Source organism: Antechinus flavipes, chromosome 1 (assembly GCF_016432865.1).
Source record: "Antechinus flavipes isolate AdamAnt ecotype Samford, QLD, Australia chromosome 1, AdamAnt_v2, whole genome shotgun sequence".
Lineage (NCBI taxonomy): Eukaryota > Metazoa > Chordata > Mammalia > Dasyuromorphia > Dasyuridae > Antechinus > Antechinus flavipes.
The window spans coordinates 382,910,503-382,928,718 of NC_067398.1; the positions used below are offsets into that span (position 1 = coordinate 382,910,503).

The 18,216-nt window shown below is 34.8% G+C and overlaps 1 protein-coding gene across 1 annotated transcript in view; it reads right to left on the minus strand.

Moving 5' to 3' along the window:
• The window catches only part of SLC6A3 (solute carrier family 6 member 3), an 83,490-nt gene extending 67,960 nt beyond the window's left edge, over window positions 1-15,530 (minus strand). The window contains exons 1-3 of the mRNA XM_051969809.1: window positions 15,232-15,530; window positions 10,784-10,915; window positions 1,825-2,056 (exon numbers count right to left, since the gene is read on the minus strand). Coding sequence (XP_051825769.1) covers window positions 1,825-2,056; window positions 10,784-10,915; window positions 15,232-15,487 — 620 coding nt within the window. The 5' untranslated portion in view covers window positions 15,488-15,530. The remainder of the gene's footprint in view (window positions 1-1,824; window positions 2,057-10,783; window positions 10,916-15,231) is intronic.
• Window positions 15,531-18,216: the final 2,686 nt, after the last annotated feature.

Below are 18,216 nucleotides of genomic sequence, written 5' to 3' on the forward strand. Positions count from 1 at the left end.
TATTAAATTTTCAAAGAGATTACAAAGCTCTCAACAAACATCACAATACAAAGGAAAGTGATTCAATGCCTAATGAATCCTGTGGAATCCTAAGACAAAATAAAACTGCTTTAAAACTTCTAAAATGGCTCAAAAGGAAAAGAAATCTATTTCTGCCTTGAAATCCTAAAAATTAGTAATGAAATGTGATGAAAGTGTTTTTTATATATATATATATATATATAATATATATATATATATATATATATATATATATATATATATATCAATGTAGGGAGAAAGCAGACAATCAGAGAGAGAGAGAGAGAGAGAGAGAAGAGAGAGAGAGAAGAGAGAGAGAGAGAGAGAGAGAGAGAGAGAGAGAGAGAAGAGAGAAACTCAATGAAAAAAATCAAAAACATCAAATCAATGATAGAAATCTTCACCAAAGGAAAAGAAAAAGAAAAAGAAACAAATTTGCAATACAAAACACTAAAGTGGAAAGAAATGTAGTAGAAGGGAAGCAAAGGGCAATATCAATAAAGGAACACAAGATCTCTCTGCAAGGCAAAGCCATTGATCTCAAAGACAGGATGTAAAGAAACTTCAAAGTTCTTTTCAAAGTACATGAAATATCTGTCAATAATATTTTCAAAGAGACTACAAAGCTCTCAACAAATATCACAATACAAAGGAAAGTGACTCAATGCCTAAATTGCACAGAAATTGTGAATATAAAAACCAATTTTAAAGAAATGAGGTTGATTCCACCATTTTCTACCACATTTCCTAACCAATTCAAAATTATGGATTTAAATGTCATATCAACAAAACTTATAAGAGGAACAGATAATATTCCTTCCACAGATATAGGGGAGAGATAGAGAGAGAGATAGAGAGATAGATAGATAGAGAGAGAGAGAGAGAGAGAGAGAGAGTGTGTGTATTTGAAATGCCTTATCAAACAAAGGGATAGATTAAATCATAAAAATTAAAATAGATAATTGTGATTGCACAAAGTTAAAAAGATTTTGCATGAACAAAATCATGTAATTTATATAACAAGAGAATAGATCAGCTGGGAAAAATATTTGTATTAAAAAAGATTTGCTGTCTAAGATGTAGAAGAGTAAAAGAAATATATGACCAAAAACCATTCCCCAATAGAAACTGACAAACAGTACACAAAAGAATGATAAACTATTAGTATCCATATGAAAGGATGTTAAAAATCATTAATAATAATAAAATACAAATCTAAACAATCCCGATGTTTCACCTCACACCCAGAAATTGATCAAAGGAACATATTTACAATGAGCTAAAATAGTAGTTGCTATCATATTTTAAAAGAAAAAAACATACAAGAAAACTGTAGGGACAGAAAGAAAACCAACTGTCAAGTTGATAAATGACTAATATGAACATGATAAAAGAAAGGAAAAATATTCTTTTGTTATTCAGTTGTTTTTCAGTTGTCTCTGACTTTCTCCGACCCAATTTGGTGTTTTCTTGGCAAAGTTACTGGACTGGTTTGCCATTTCCTTCTCCAGTTCATGTTATAGATAAAGAAATTAAGACAAAGAGGGTTATGTCACTTGCCCATGGTCACACAATGTCTGAAGCTGAATTTGAACTCAGAAAGATGTCTTCCTTACTCCAGGTCTAATACTCTATCCAGTGTACCATTCCTTAAGGGGTAGCAATGGAAATTTAAGGGCCAGCCAACAGCATTTAAGGAATCAAGATGGCCTGAGGGTGAGAATTATTTTAGGGACAATTTCCTATTTCTAGAAGAGGAAAATGAAATATTTTGCTCTCAGAACCAGCCATGCTGTTACTTACTCAAAATACTCTGCAGCAGGAGTGGTCTTATAGGTGTCGTTGATGTCAAAGTTGTCACTTGAGTTGAAAAAACGAGTATCTGAGCAGTTCAGACTATTCCAGGTATTATTACAGTGTATCCAGGGAAGATCCATAGTGAAGGATGAGAAAAAGTAATGGAGAGCCCAGGCAATGATGACATTATAGAAGAATCCAACATAAAGGGATATAAGGATAACAGTAAAACCCACACCTAAGATGAAGAAAAAGGAATGAAAGAAATGATCAAGTTTTTGAGTCTATTAACAACTTACTTATCTCAGCAAGCATCTTCATTACTCTAAAACATTTATAGTTTTGCAAATATTCTCTTTTCTCATAGAAAAAAGGGAGAAGTCTCTATTGTATTACTTTTTCACTGAGGAACTTTTTATAAGAAATTTATTTATTTATTACAATTTCTTCTTATTACAAGAAATCTAAATGACTATGAAAATTTTCTACTTAATATATGTAATATTTCAGATGTATTCTACCACTACATTATTGTTATACATGTAATTCTTCAAGACTCCACTTGGGTTTTTTTTTTTTTTTTTTGGAAAAGATACTAGAGCAGTTTGCCATTTCCTTCTCTAGCTCATTTTACAGATGAAGAAATTGAGGTAAACAGGGCTAAGTGACTTAACCAGTGTCATACTGCTAATATCTAAGGCCAGCTTTGAACTCAGGAAGATGAATCTTCCTGACTTCAGGACTGGCATTCTATCTACTACACCATTCAGCTGTTCACTACATTACTATTTTGATTTAAATATAAATTTATTCATTGTTCAAAGCAAACTTACTTTAAACTCTCCATGTCCATTTAGTCCTCTTATTTTTTTGTGAACAAGCTCCAAGTTTCAAGAATTTCTAGAATCTCAAACTTAGCTCTGATTTTTTAAACAACCAGAAATTAAATATGTATCCAGCCAGAAATCTAGACAGAAATATCTGCTCATGGACCATGCCATTTTTTGTGGAATCCTTTTTAGGGTTTCCACAGCACTCTGCCTTCTGGTATCTTTCCTTTCATCTCCCCACAATGCCTTAAGGTGTCTGTCCTCTTAAAGGTAACTCTTTTAGGGTGCTAAGCTGCTCTATGGATTTAGGCTGCCAGCTAAGGGCATACTCCATCTGAGGTGTTCCTCTTCTCCTGGTTAATTGTGAGTTCTACTGAGGAACTTGTCTTTGACATGCTCCCCCAACTCTATTTCATATTTACCATTTCTGGTGTCTATTATATCTCTATTTTGCAATCTCTTCTCCTAAATAAACCTACCTATTACCAAAGAGATTGACTATTGTAAATTCTTCATATGACTTGAACCCCAAAATTTGGTGCTGAACCTCAACATATTATTTGGAACTAGGAATTGCTATCCTGAACACATGAGAAACTAAAATTTTCTTAAATATTTTATAACATATCCTTTCCAGAATTTTTCTTTCATACTAGTCAGAATTATTCTAAAATACTTAGTGTCATAGAATCATATATTTTTAAGACTGGAATAAATCTTAGAAAACAACCAATTCAATCTCCCTATTTTATAAAAGGAAGCTGCGATCCAGCTGCCTGAATTAATTTCACTTTAAGGTTGTAGACATTGGCTTTTTTTTTTTTTTTACCCAAAGACTAGTCATACTGATTGATATCTGCTTGTGAAATAGCCTAGATATTTCTTTATAAATGCTTAGAGTTGCTGTTACAAATTCAATTATTATGGTATTTTTAATAGCTGAATAATATAATTTTGATAAATGTTTCTCAGGGAATCTTTCAGTTTTTAAAAGTATCTCATTATGGGTCATTTGAGTATAGGTACTAATTAAATGAGAAGGCAGGGCTTTGTCTCTCCCTAACTGAATTGCTCCAGGTGCCAAATTACTAATTATAACTGGGGTTAAGAGGTGGGGTGAAGACCAGATTTTGTCCAGATTAGAATTTCTAGTGTGTTAGATCTAGGACAAAGGTTAGGAATTTTTAGGATTCCCAATTTTGCAATCTTTATGCCACCCCAGTCCCCAGATATGCTACATTTTAGAGAATTCAAGTCATATTTTTGCTTTGGAAATATTTTAGAAATAAATCAACACAATAGCTGCTTTGGAGGCAATACCAATTTTAATATAGTTGTCAAATCATCAGGAAGCATGGCAAAGTGGATACAGAGCTGGTCTTGATGTTAGAAGAATTTGGGTTCCGATTTTCTCTCTTACATAGTCAGTGCTCCCTAGGCAGATCATAAACACTCAGTGTATAGGAAGCTCTCTAAAACTTTAAATTACAAAGAAGGTGATGATATGTAGTGGAAAAGAAAGATCCTCACCAGAAACTCTCAACACTAATGAGATGATGGGTCTGGTGAAAAATTGGGGCTCATGGTTGATGATTGTGACTTTTTAAATTTTATTTATGAAAAGTAGGTGCCTTTCAAGAGAAAAGTTCATTAAAATAAGAGCCTATACACACACACACACACACACACACACACACACACACACACATATTACAATTCCATTCCTTGATGATTGTTTGATTATTTATAGTCCATTAAATCATAAGGATCAAAGAGTGAAAGCAACTATGATCCCTTTCAAAATAAATGGTGCCAAGGTTAATTACTTTTTCTGAATGTTCATTAAACAATAGAGATACAAATTTTTGTATCTTTTAAAGTGCTGTAAAAATGCAAAGTCACAAAGAATAATTTTAAAACTGCTAACATTTTAGTTCTATTTCAGAAGAGAATGTCAAACATTTCAACCAAATTAATTTTAAATTTTTTCAGTCGTCTCTTTGCACTTAACTGAACAATAAATAGGTTAGATTAACTGATCCTGTCCAGTTCTAACAATTTATAATTCTAAGTAATGTAATTGAGTGTTTTCTCAATAAACATTCCTGCTATTTTTGTAGCTAACAATATACATAACTCAAGGTCCAGATTGTTTCAAGTTTTCTTACTTGTCTTAAAATGCTTTCTTGACAAATTTTCATTTAAAACTATTAGACAATGACATGGTTATAAAAGTTAACAGTGAAAACAAGCCTAGCCATGAAAACAAACTGGCTGTTAAGCATCTGGAATCCATGCTTGGAAGAAAAATGTTCATACTGTCCATCTCTTTATTCATTCTCTTGCTAATCTAATATTACACTTTTGTTTCAAGTTTTTAAAAAAACAAAGCAAAACCCAGGAAGCATACCCTGTGACTTTCAAGAGTGACTATTTTTCTTAAATCATTTGATAAAGTGAAGGAGACACTCTTTGAAAACAAAGGGTTCTGTTCTCCTGACTGCATCTTGGTATTCCATGAAATGCTATCTTTGACAATCATGACTTTGATTTCTGGTATGGTCCCATAGAAAGAGCAAAACTGAAGGGTGAATGAGAAGATCTGAGTTTCTGCCCCAATTCTGTCCCTTGGTATCCAGGTAATCTTGAGCAAACAATCAAACTCTCTGATCTCCAAAAGAGTCTTCTCTGAAATGAGGAGACTGAGCTAGAAATCAGGGGGTTCATCTCCTGAGGTTTAGAGTGTTAATAATGATCTCAATATAATTGGTTTCTTTTTTTTTTTTTATTTTATGTACTTTATTTCAAACATTTAAAAGGGTTGTTGATTTCACCAAACTGCCAAAGAAGCCCATGAGACCAAAGAGCCCCAGAAACAGAGGAATCTTAAAGTAATACTAAATCCTTGATCCTATGTTTATAAAGATACAAATTATAATACTAAAACAAGCAAAACCTTATGAAATACAATAGCCTGTATATAGGAAAGGAATTATAGTTGAGAGATCTAATAAGTCCTTTGCCAATATTCTTCTGTTCCAGGCTTGGTCTGTAGGGCTTCCTATGAGTTTTATTCTCTCCTAAGAACAGTTTTCAGTTTAGGGACCTCTCATCTCCCGTCTCTCTCTCTCTCTTTGGGGTTTTCCTGTCATTTCTGTTCTACTGGGCCTTTTATATGGAGCTTCTATGACACTACCCTGGTTCACAGCTTGGCCCCGACTTTGTTGTATCAGCCCTTGTTGCTAAGGGGGAGAAGGGAAACAAGGAGGGAACAGACCTGTTATATATCACAGGCACGAAAAACTCTTGAATAGGGAAATATTCTCTGCCACTATAGATTGACACTTTCTCTGCAACTTTTTGTTCTTTTAGAGAGTTGCCTAGAACAGTTTCTTAAGTTGATTCCCAATCCCATATAAGATCTTGTAACTGAATGTGGGGGTCACAAAATTATGATTTATTATCAGTAAATGTTTGATTTGCATAACTATTTTATATATCTATACACCCAGGATTATGTAAAAATTTCTTGGGCAAAAAGGGGTTATGAGTCGAAAGAATTTAAAAAGGTCTAGAGCAGTGGTTCTCAAAGTATAGTCTAGAGAATCCTGGGGATCTCTGAAACCCTTTTAGAGGGTCTACAAATTCAAAAATAGTTTTTATTTCCAATATGGTAAATGTCTATAAATATAATCCAGATTAAAAAAAATGCTTTGGAGAAATCCTCAATAATTTTTAATAGGATAAAGATACTGAAAACAAAAGTTTGAGAACCACTGGCTAGAGCATCAAAACACAAAGTGCCTTATTCCCTTCAAAAGATTTAGAAAATGTACTTGGCCAAACCCTGCTGGAGAAATTCAACATGAAATCACAGTGAGTCATTTTTCTAGTCCAGTTTGACACAGACAGATAGATATGGAGATATTGGGGATGGGGTCTGGTACCAAGCACATTATAGATTAAGGACTCCAATAAAAAGGAGGCTTTGTACTAGTTCAAAAAGTTCCAAGAATCATACTGGGTACCTCAAGACCCATACTGGGGCTCCTTGGCAGGATCTGGTGCCAAATGGCAGCTTTGTCACCCACTATCCACTCAGTCAGGTTGAGGAAATAATCTTGTTTCTCTTTCCCCTCCAATATGAGATCAGGTCCTACACTGTGTGCCCTTGGGAGGAGTAAAAAAACAGTAGCAGTGTGTTTCTGAAAACTGCAGAAAGAAGGTCTTCTAGACCAAAGAGGAGCCTACATTTCTCTCACTGAACCAATAGAGATTCCCAGTTGACTAAAAGTGGTTGAGTGCAGCACTCAATCTTACTGCTGCTCACACCAAATTCTGGTCAGGAAATTGCAGAGCTTAGACAAGGATGGGAGACAATAATCTCACTTTATCCTGGAGAAGACTACTTTGGGAATACTAAAAGCTTACAAGTCCCCAGACTGAGATATGCCTGAAATTCTGGAATAATGTAACAATCAATACTCCAAGAAAGTATCAAAAAGACTAACCAATGCTTTCCCTTCAGAAGTACACAGTCTGGCCCAAACATCAAGTCCAAAGTCATAAAATAGACTGAAAGAATTAACAAACGGAAAAAAATTATCTCACCATAAAGAAACCTATCATGATGACACATGTTCAAGATAAACTCAAGAAGAAGAATATGACTCCAGAAAATCAACAAGCAGAGATTTAAAGAAAAATGAATCTTCAACACAAATTCAACTAAAGTTTCTGGAAGAAATGAAGATAATAGTTTTTTTAAAGGAGTTTAAATGTTTTTCAAGGAAATAAGAGTTTTAGAGAAAAAACTATTAGAAAAATATTAAAGCTATGGAAGAAAGAATTGGAAAGAGAATTAACAGTTTGACATAAGAAGTTCAAAATATTGCCCAATCAATACACACTCTAATAATTATAATGGACATAATGGTTTCATAAGACAATGAGAAATATTAAAACTAAGTCAAATGACTGGGAAAAATAAAAAAAGATAGCTCTAAAGAGCTAACCTGGAAAACAGATTGAGAAGGCGAAAAAATGAAAAAATCATTGCGCTACTTAAATGCCATGATCAAGATGAAACTTAAAACAAAAACATTATATTTTGAGAAACTAAAAACAAAAATCTTTCCATATATGTTAGAATTAGAAGGCAAAGTAGAAATAAAAAGAACTTACCAATCACCTGTTGAAAGAAAGCTCCAAATAAAAATGTCCAGAAACACTTTAATCAAAATCCAAAGCTTTCAGGTCAAAAACAAACAAACAAACAACAAAACAAAACAAAAAACAGAAACAAACAAAAAATAAAACATTGCAAGCAATCAGAAATTTAAAAATTCAAGTACCCCAGATCAAGAGTCAAATTCACAGAGGATTTAACAGCCATTACTAGCAAGGGTCAAAGAGCTTGGAATATAATATTCCAGAAGGTAAAGGATGTAGGCTCACAGTCAAGAAACATTTATCAAGCAAAACTTAATATACCCGTAGAGGGAGGAAAAATCAACTTTTGATGAAGCAGGAGACTTCCAAGAATTGTTGATGAAAAGACCAAATCTATGTAGAAACTTTGAAATTCAAAGATAGGAATTAAGAGAAGCATTAAAAGACAAATAAATGAGTCCTGATAAAGGACTAAATGAGAATAATCTGCTTATATTCTAATATAAAGAGATGTGTCCCCTCTAAACCATAGCATCTTAGAGATCATAGAGAATCTTATTATCTTACAAAATGAAATACACAAAGATATGTATTACAAACAAGGAAGAAGGGATAAGGGAAATAATTGACACTTGAACCTCACTCTTTTCTGAAGCAGTCAGAATGATATATACACACACAGGTGGGTACAAAAATACATCTCATTCAAAAGCAAAATTGAGAGTAAAGGAAAGAAGGAAGAATTAGTGGGAGAGTGGTTCAAGACAAATTAATCTTAGGCACAAAAAATGCAAAGATGTGCAGAAATCTTTATAACTCTTTGAGGTGGCAAATAATGGGATTCTTACCCTATAAATTGGTAGATGGCTGAATAAGTTATGGCATATAAATATTATCAAATATTATTGTAAGAAATAAAGAAAAAGTTTCAGAGAAACCTGAGAAGACTTATTGGGGGAAAGGGAAAAAAAGAGAATAAAATTTATTAATCATGTGCTTTATGCCAGGTACAATGCTAAGTCATACATAGATATTATGTCACTTGATCTTGATAATAACTCCATGAAAGAAGGTGCTCTTATAATTCCTATTTTATTACCGAGAAAACCAAGGCAGACAGAAGTAATGTGACTAGACCAGGATCACACAGCTAGTCAGTGTCTATGGCTGTGTTTGAACACAGATCTTCCTGACTCTAGCCCAGTGTTCTATCTGTTGCACTAGACAGCTGCTTCATTTGAACTGAGGCAGAATGAAGTAAACAGAACTAGGAGAACTATTTATAGAGAGATAGCACTATGATAAAGAAAAACAACTAAAAATGAATTAGGAACTCTTTGTTAGTATAATCAGCAACCATAATTTCAGACTACTAATGATGAAACATGCTGTCTCCTGATAGGAACTTAGAATACAGAATGAAGTTTTTTTTTTTTTTTTTTTACATGGCCATTGTGGAAATTTAATTTGCTTGATTATATATGTTTTATCCATGCATAGGGATTTTGTTTTTCTTTTGCTCTTAATTAGAGATGAGGTTGGGATGGAAGGGAAAGAGCACAGATTTTTGCTGATTTTAAAAATAAAATATAAGTTTGTTTGGTTTTTTAAAAGAAAAATTTGTCAAAAGACTGTATCATCATTGATCTTGGCTTTTGTGATGTGGTGGCTTATAATTCCAGGTTATATGAAAAAAGAACTTTAGTTCTTTCTTACCAGGGAGAGGATTATTAGTACCAGTAGCAGATGAAAGCAGAGGATAGCAGATGGCTTCAAAGAGGTTAAATAGCTGAAAACTAGCAAATAGTAGCAGAGAGTAGCCCACCAACCATAAGAGTTGTTCAGCTCAGAGTGAAGATGTGGTGCTCAACAGAAAACAGAAGAGAGCAGTATAATAGTATCACCAGGGATACCAGAGCTTTCAGCACTGAAGAAGTGAGTTGGCCCAACCAGATGTACATATTGGCAATACATGATCATCCCGTCAATGACAAAAATCTTAGAAGGGATGACTTTCATGTTAAATGATAAGTCAAGATACCCAAGGATTTTTTTTAAACCAGCTAGAACATTGAACCAAATTCAAAAAGATGAAATATAATAGGAAAAATGTATGGATTCAAAAATAAATTTCAGAAATATTAAATGAGCTGGACAGTTAATGATCATTAACATAATTGAAGGTCTTAATGAACTACAAGAATATAATATGACTGCCCTAAAAGCAAATGCGATTTTTGATTCTATGAAGAGAAACATGATGTCCATGGATAGGGAGGTGGTTGTTTTGCTGTCACCTCATCCTGGAACTTCCCCCAACACCTCAGTTTTCCTTGACCTGCAGCACCCAATCACCCTTATAGCTTTCTGAACCTAGGACATTTCTTTGTAAGTTTTCCCCTCTTCTCCCATCACTGAATTTGTCCTGAGGCCTCCATTTTGTGGAACAGCCCAAGTCAGACTTCATTCTCCTTCTAATTCTGTTGTAGATTTCTGAAATTTTAAACCATGCCTCCATATTCAGTGCTTTCAACTTATTCCCCTTCCCCTTTTCTCAGTTCCATTTTGGTTCTTGTTTTCCTTCAGTATGTTTTAACCTCTATGAGGGCAGGGCCTGTCTTTCTTTTTGCTTGTATTTGTATCAACACCTACTACTGTACTGTACTTGCAATGTAAGTACTTAATATAGTCTTCTTCTCTTCCTCCCTCCCTCCTACTTTTTTTCCTTTTCTTAACCCTTCTTTTCCTCCATATTTCCTTCTTTCCTTTGTTACTTCATTTCTTTTTTCCTTCATTTCCTCTTCTCTTCTCTCCTTTATTGATCCATCCTTCCTTCCTTCCTTTTTTCTTCCCTTTATTCTTCTTTTCCTCTCTCTTTTCCTTCCTTCCTTCCTTCCTTCCCCTTCCTCCTTCCTATGTATTGAAATAAGATCTTCATCCCATTCCCCAAATTGCAACTTTACCTTTTAATATTGGACAGATTTTCCAGACTCCAGCAGCTCCTTCCCTATTGAATTGTCCTAATGCTAATTCCATGTAGAAAAGTGGCATCCCAGCAATCACCATAAAAAACAAGTATGGGACCAGGAAAGCTCCTGCAAAAGGAAGGATAACATGTGATCAGCAAGGTGAGTGATATGCTGGGATTCCTGTCATTGAAGCAATAAGCTCAATTTTTTTAGTGCCTTCAGGTTTACCAAATGCATATACCTCATAACAATCCAGTGAAGTAGGTAATACAGAATTCTTGCCCATGTTGTACAAGTAGTGAAATTCAGAGTTAGAGAGGTTATGAGATTTGCTTATAATCAGTTGGTTAATGTCAGAAACAGTGTTAAATAGCATCAAAGCCATTGATTCTAAGGTCATCACTCTTTCCTTTATGCCATGCTAAATGGCATTGAGTGAGGTTGCTAAAGAGATTATCCGAGGATTATTAAAGGTGGTCTCCCCATAATACATATAAGCATATGAACTAAAGGGAGATTTGAATTATTGAAAATTTTTATGAAATCAGTGAACTGGAAAGATATGCCAGGGCTGAGACTTCCTGGGACTGGTAGAAATCTTGGTAATATTGCTGCTTTTTGGGAATAGTAGATTGTTGATAGCCATATGTGTCTGGAGCACAGGGTATGTGCTATAAACTAGTGATTTCAAACTCAAATATAAATCCCCCAAGGGATCCCCAAGGACTACATATTGACTTAGAAAACTACAGATTAACATTATTTATGTTGAATTTTTATTTTGTTATAAATTACTTGTTAATCTGATTTGGGCAGGCAGCATTTGAGAGTTTTGTGGGTGTGATTTTCAAAGGCCTTAAGTTTGACATCTCTGTTGGTAGACCATCATTACCAAATGTGAGCACCCTTTAGATTTTCAACAATTAATTGAACTTGATTATGTCCAATCCCTATGAATCATAGATTACATTAGTCCGCCAAACTGCACCCATATTGGTATTATCTGTCATAATAATCTTTTTTAAAAACAGCCTTGTCCTGGAAGTCAGGGGATCCCAGTTTCTAAACTCAAAATTTTAGATCTACTAATTTAACTCTCACTCAGCTTATGTATAAGGAAATTATGGGCAAAGAAGTTAAGTCAGAAGCATTTATTAAATACCTACAGTGTGCCAGGCACATGTACTAAGCATTAGAGATACAAAGGCAAAGGACAGTACATTCCCCTAAGATGCTAACAGTTTGATGAAGGAGATATTATTCAAACAGCTATATACAAACAAGTTGTGTATAATCACACCCACATACCCATATATACAAATATATAAGTATGTGTGTGAATGTTGCATATACATACACATATATGTTTATGTGTGGATAGCTAGATAGAAACCTGGATGGATGGATGGATATATAGATAAATAGATGAATAGATAGATAAGTAGATAAATGGGTAGACAGATGGATGGATGAATAGATGGATGGATAGATAAGTAGATAAATGAGTAGACAGATGGATGAATAGATGAATGGATAGATAGGTTGATAGATAAGTAGATTGATCCAATCAATCAGTTGTACACACTAACTTGACTGTAACATCATGATATCATTTTGGTCTTCTTCAAAAACGGACAACAACCAACCAGGCAAATAGGTAGATAGATAAGTAGGTGGGTAGGTAAGTAGATATGTAGATAGGTAGGTAGGTAGTAAGTAGATAGATAGATAGATAAATGAAAAGATAGGTAAAGAGATGAATAGATAGATAGATAGATTAATAGATAGATAGTCCCAGAGGGAAGGCACTAGCTTTAAGAAATATTTAAAAGGGCTTTTTGTAAGTGAGTTTTTAGACTTCAGGAGACCAGGAAAGAGGAGCAACTGGGAGATGAAATTTCTTGTGCATAGAACAGCAAGGAGTCCAGTGGGAATGGATAGAAGAACTCATGAAGAGGAATAAGGTAAATAAAGACTAGAAAAGTAGGAAGGGGCCATTTATGGAGGACTGCAAAAACAAAAGAAATTTTGTATTTGATTCTAGAGGTAACAGGGAATCACAGGAATTTATTGAACAGGAGTGTGACATGGGCTGGATCTGATCAAATCAATTTGACATTTAGGTAGAGGATGGACTGAAGAGAGAAGGGAGTTGAAGCATGGAGATGAAGCAGTAAGTTACTGCAATAGTCCAAATGTGAAATGAGGGGGGCCTGTACCAAGATATTGTCAGCATCAGAGGAGGGATTATAGTTATGGTATAATGGAAAGGATGTGGCAATTAAATGAACCATACAAGGACATATCGATAATAAACAATGGAGTCAGGATTGGAAAAATTCAGTGCCTTTTCCATTGCACTGTGTCTCCTCACTGATTCTAAATAGGCAATACAATTATTATTACCTAAATGTTTAATGAAGATTTTTTGGTAGCTTCACATTAGTTTGAAGTTGAATGGCAGATGAATAGATGGCACAATGACTAAAGTTCTGGGATATCTGAGAGTGAATTTGGCCTTAGACACTTACCACGCTATGTCAACCTACACAAGTCACTTAACCATTATCTGACTCCGTTTCCTCATCTGTCAAATGAAGAAAATAATCATATCTTCCTTCCAGAATTGTGGTGAGATAATAATTAACAAATGAAAGAGTATTTTTAAAGTGCTTTGCAAATCTTAAACCACTTTTAAATTTAAACGAATGATGATGATGATAATGATACAGTAGAGTTGTTATCATTGTTCAGTTGTGTCCAAATCTCTGTAACTCCATCTGGGGAATCTACTGGAGTAGTTTCATTTCCTTCTCCATCTCATTTACAGATGAGGGAATTGAAGCAAACAGGGTCAAGTTACTTGCCCAGACTCACTTAAGTATCTGAGGCTGGCTTAGAACTCAGATATTCCTGACTGAGCCCAGCACTCTATCCATGGGGCTACCTAGCTGCTTAATATAGTAAAGTACTATTTTTTTTCATTCATATACTTTATAGGTTTAATGGATCTTTTTGTAAGCAATTATTCAATCCCATCATCAATCAATCTTATGGTTATAATCTCCATAACATTTCTAGAATTGAACTCCTCTCTACTTACAAAGCCATCACTTTAGAATTCAGGCCTTCAAAACCTCTTACCTGGATAACTGACTTTCTAATTGATTCTGATGCCTCAGTTTTCCTACTACTCTAATCCATCCTGCACATAGCTGTCAGTTATTTTTTCTTTACTAAAGATCAGAGCAAATCACAGCCTCATTCAAAAAGCTCCAAAGACTCCCTATAGAATAAACTATAAACACCTCTGGTTTTTAAAGTCCTTCACAACATGGGCATAATTTTTCTTTCTATTCTTCTATATCATTTCTCTCCCTGTATTCTACAATTTAGGCAAACTGGCCTTCCCTCTGTTCTTCATTGGCACTCTATTCCCTCTCTGTTCCATCCATTTGTACTGGCCAATCTCCATGCCTAAAATGTGCTTCTTCCTTACCCTCTATCTCATAGGATTCCTCTTTTTCTTCAAGACATGACTCATGACATTCCCAGTCCATCCAAATGCTAGTGGACCCCTTCCTTAGCTCTCTTGAATATAGTTACATAATATTAATTTTGTATTTATTTTGCACATGTTTCTTCTGCAAATACTTTAATTATATATTTTGTCTTCCCTGATAAAGTATTAATTCCTTAAGAGTGGAGATTGTTTCATTTTTTTTTTTTTTTGTATATGTTTCTAAGTACTTAGAACAATCAATATCTGATACATAGTAGATACTTAAAGAATGTTGACTTTTTGTTTGCACACATATTTTATAATACATTGAGGACCTTATATAATGAACTATACATTTATTCTAACTTTATATGATTTGGAGAATAATTTTTATCAAAATAGGCTTGTCTCTGCTATTAGCTACTTGAAAAACTTTCCTGTTTCTGGGTTTCAACTTGATCTGTAAGGCTCTTTTTAATTACTAACATTCTAAGATTTTAAAACTATAGATTGATCATCACAAATCCATCCTTTTTCCTATAACTGGAAGTATCTTAACACTTTGATGTATAAAAATAGCCTTAAATATGCCATATTGATACTGGGTCAGAAGTATCATAGAATTACAGAGAACTCAACTTGGAAAAAGGCTTAGAAATCATCAGATTCTCTCCAGCCATTTTATTGGTGAGAATACCAAGACTTCTAAAAGTCAAATGCCTTGGTCAAAGTTGCAAAGCCAATTAGTGAGAGATCCAAAACTTGAACCCAAGTCTTTTGATATATAGTTCAGTGGTCTTTCCATTATACCATTTAAATATCATTTTTATCAACTAACCATGTAAAACTTGTGGATAGCTATGTATCTATTTACTCTTATCTATTAAATACCCAAATTACAGCTATTAGAAATGCACAGAAGTATTGTGGTGGGCCTTACCGCCTCCATTTTTGTAGCAGAGATAAGGAAATCTCCAAACATTAGCTAGGTCTACAGCAAAGCCAATCACAGAAAGGAGAAAGTCAATCTTTTTGCTCCAGGTTTCTCTTTCTTCTGTTTCAATGCTGGTTTGGGTTGGGTTAATGAGAGTTGAATTGGTGAATTGCATTCCATTTTGTTCTTTAACAAGAATGAGCTCCATTTCTTTGGGGCCCATGGCATTAGATTCTTTAGCTGGGGTCACTACTGAAGACATCTGTCCCACTGGGGATCTAGCTTTAATATGCACAGATTTGGGAATGAAGAAATATTATGAAGTTTCTCAGCTTCTCTCTGTGTGGGTCATCAATATAAAACAAAGAAAGAAAGAAAGAAAATTATTTAACAGGCAAGAACCACTTGTAGATATCATATATTATGTGACATTAAACATGATGGAATAGAAAAGGGAGATAATGGAGAACCAAGCTGTAAAGCACCTATTAAAGGGAAAAGATGATAAATATAAATGTACTCCTTACATTAAAAAATAAAGTGTAACTATTCTAATTTGGTGTTCCAGTATCAAAAGCTTTTCCTGTTTTGACTTTGTTTATCAATAGTAATTTAATATTCATCAAGATCATATAGCAACAAATCTTTAAAAATAACATATGCTTTAAAGTTCATTCTAAAAATATAAAGCAAAATATAGATAAGCAAAATCATCTGAAAATTGTAAATGAAAATGTAGTTAGCTGTAATAACCCAAAATCAAAGACACCACCAAACCTTTCTTCTATGAAGACCTTCTGATATAATATTCACCCCATATAACTTCTCTTACATTCCTCTTCCTCCAAATAGCAAAGAAATGTGCACATGGCTTCAAGATTTATATTATCAACTATCAATTCAAAGAGAGAAAAACCAGAAACATCTAATATATCTGGAAGCTTTATCATATAAGTAAATTTCTTTGTAGCATATTAAAAGGATACCAAAATACCTCAGTTTTACTTATGATTAAGACAATATCTCACACTTTGAGCTGTTTTTAATATGATGCTTCCCTCCCAATATTTACAACACAACAGGAAAAGCTGAGTTAAAATATTCATTTGGTTCAACTTCCAATTTGAATCATAGCTTTCAAGTTCAAAGAGAAATTAAAAAGTCACACATTCAAACCCCATTGAAATAGTTCCTTTTAAAGATAAGAAAACTGAGGCCCAGAAAAGTTGTGACTTCCTCATGGTTATTTAAGCAAGTAGCAAGATTTGAATTCAGGTCTGCCCACTCCAAGCCCACACCCTTTTATTCTATCATGTTGCCTTATCATGTAACATTCTTCCCCACAAGAATATGGAATTGTAAAACTGATGGTCATCTCTGAGATGATTATTTCCAACTCTTTTCCAAAGGAAATCACCTTAAGGTCAATTATTTCCTTTTTGTTAAACATTTTGCAATATTTGACTCATGTCTTTCCCCAAGGGCAAAACCAGCACACAGACTAGATTTCTGTTGCTTAAAGATGCATTTGGTTTAAAAAATACCTAAGAAAAAAACCTAGTAGTCAATGGCATTAATCTGCTAGATTTCAAAGCTTTGACATTTGTGCTTTGTAAAAGGTCATTTAATTTGTTTCTTCTTCAGCCATGAACTTGAAATGAAAAGTAAGTACATCCATTTAACACACACCCACTAACCACGTTTTGACATAGGTAGACACAAATTCCAAAGTAACAGCTGCAGAAAGTAAGTATTTTTCCCCCTCTTTAAAGTGCCACGGCAGTCCAATCTCTTTGCCCTCTAAGAGAGAGATTTCCACTAAGTTCAGTGGAGAGGGGGTAAACGGCACATTTTCCTTTTGCTTTCTTGAGTACTGTGACATCAGAGGCAAAGATTTCCCCAGCTGGGCATAAAGCAGACAGGCCATCCTAGCCCCCAATGAATCATCTTTCTTACAAAGAATACAGTGTATTTGTTGAGAAAATTAATTTTGTGTATGAATATTGGGGGTTATGCTTGCCGATCACAGTTCCCTTTATGTCTTTGGAGGAACGAATCAGACTCTTTATGTACTGTCAGATTCTCTGATTCACTAAAGAAGAAATCGTGACACAAAACCAACATCAACAAACGCGTACTGGCTGCCCACTGGGTGAACCACACTATACTCTGAAGAGACCCACCTGTTTAAAGAGGGGGGAGGAATTACAAGTCAGTGCCCTGAGAAAAATGGATGGGATTGTTTTCTCTGGACCTATGATTTCCCTTTAATTTGTTTTCTTGCATGGCATACACTCGGCAAACTGCAGCAGCTCCTCCCAATTCACCAGCGCTTTAGAAAAAACAAGATTGAGAAGAACGAGGTTTCTTAGGGTAGGTGGGTCCCAGACTCCGGAGAGGGGATGTTGCCCGAACGCCCAAGAAATGAGTTTCTTCTGAGTTTGAGAGAGGACTGATTCTCTTAAAGACACGACTCTGGCTTTAAAGTAGCGGAGCACAAAACAAAGACATCTCTTCACTTATTCCAGGGGAGAAATGGCTAAAGAAACAGCGCAGAATGGTAGTCCAGTTTATCTCAAACAGGCCTATTCGTGCTCACGTTTATGTTTTTCAACAATTCCGAGTAGAACTTTCAATACTAACTCTTTATAATATTACTTTTCGGGAGGTGGGAGTGCTTTCCACTTACCACGGTCTCTAATTACCTTTTCTCTAAATCGCTGCCTCTGCTGACCCTCATTCTCAAACTCACGTGGAGAAAGGGGGGAAAGTTCTCTTACCCAAGGGACACCCTGTGCTCTGACTCCCAGTCACGGAGAAATCGTTCCTCAAGGCAAGCTGAGATGGTTCAGGAAGGTGGATGCAAAGCCCCTCTCCCAAGAAAAAGCTGACCCGAAGGAACAATGGGGAAAGTGGGCAATGGGGATGGATGTGGGAGTTTGGGGGAAGAAGGTTGGAGTCCGTAAGACCCCGAGGCAGAATGGTAGGTGG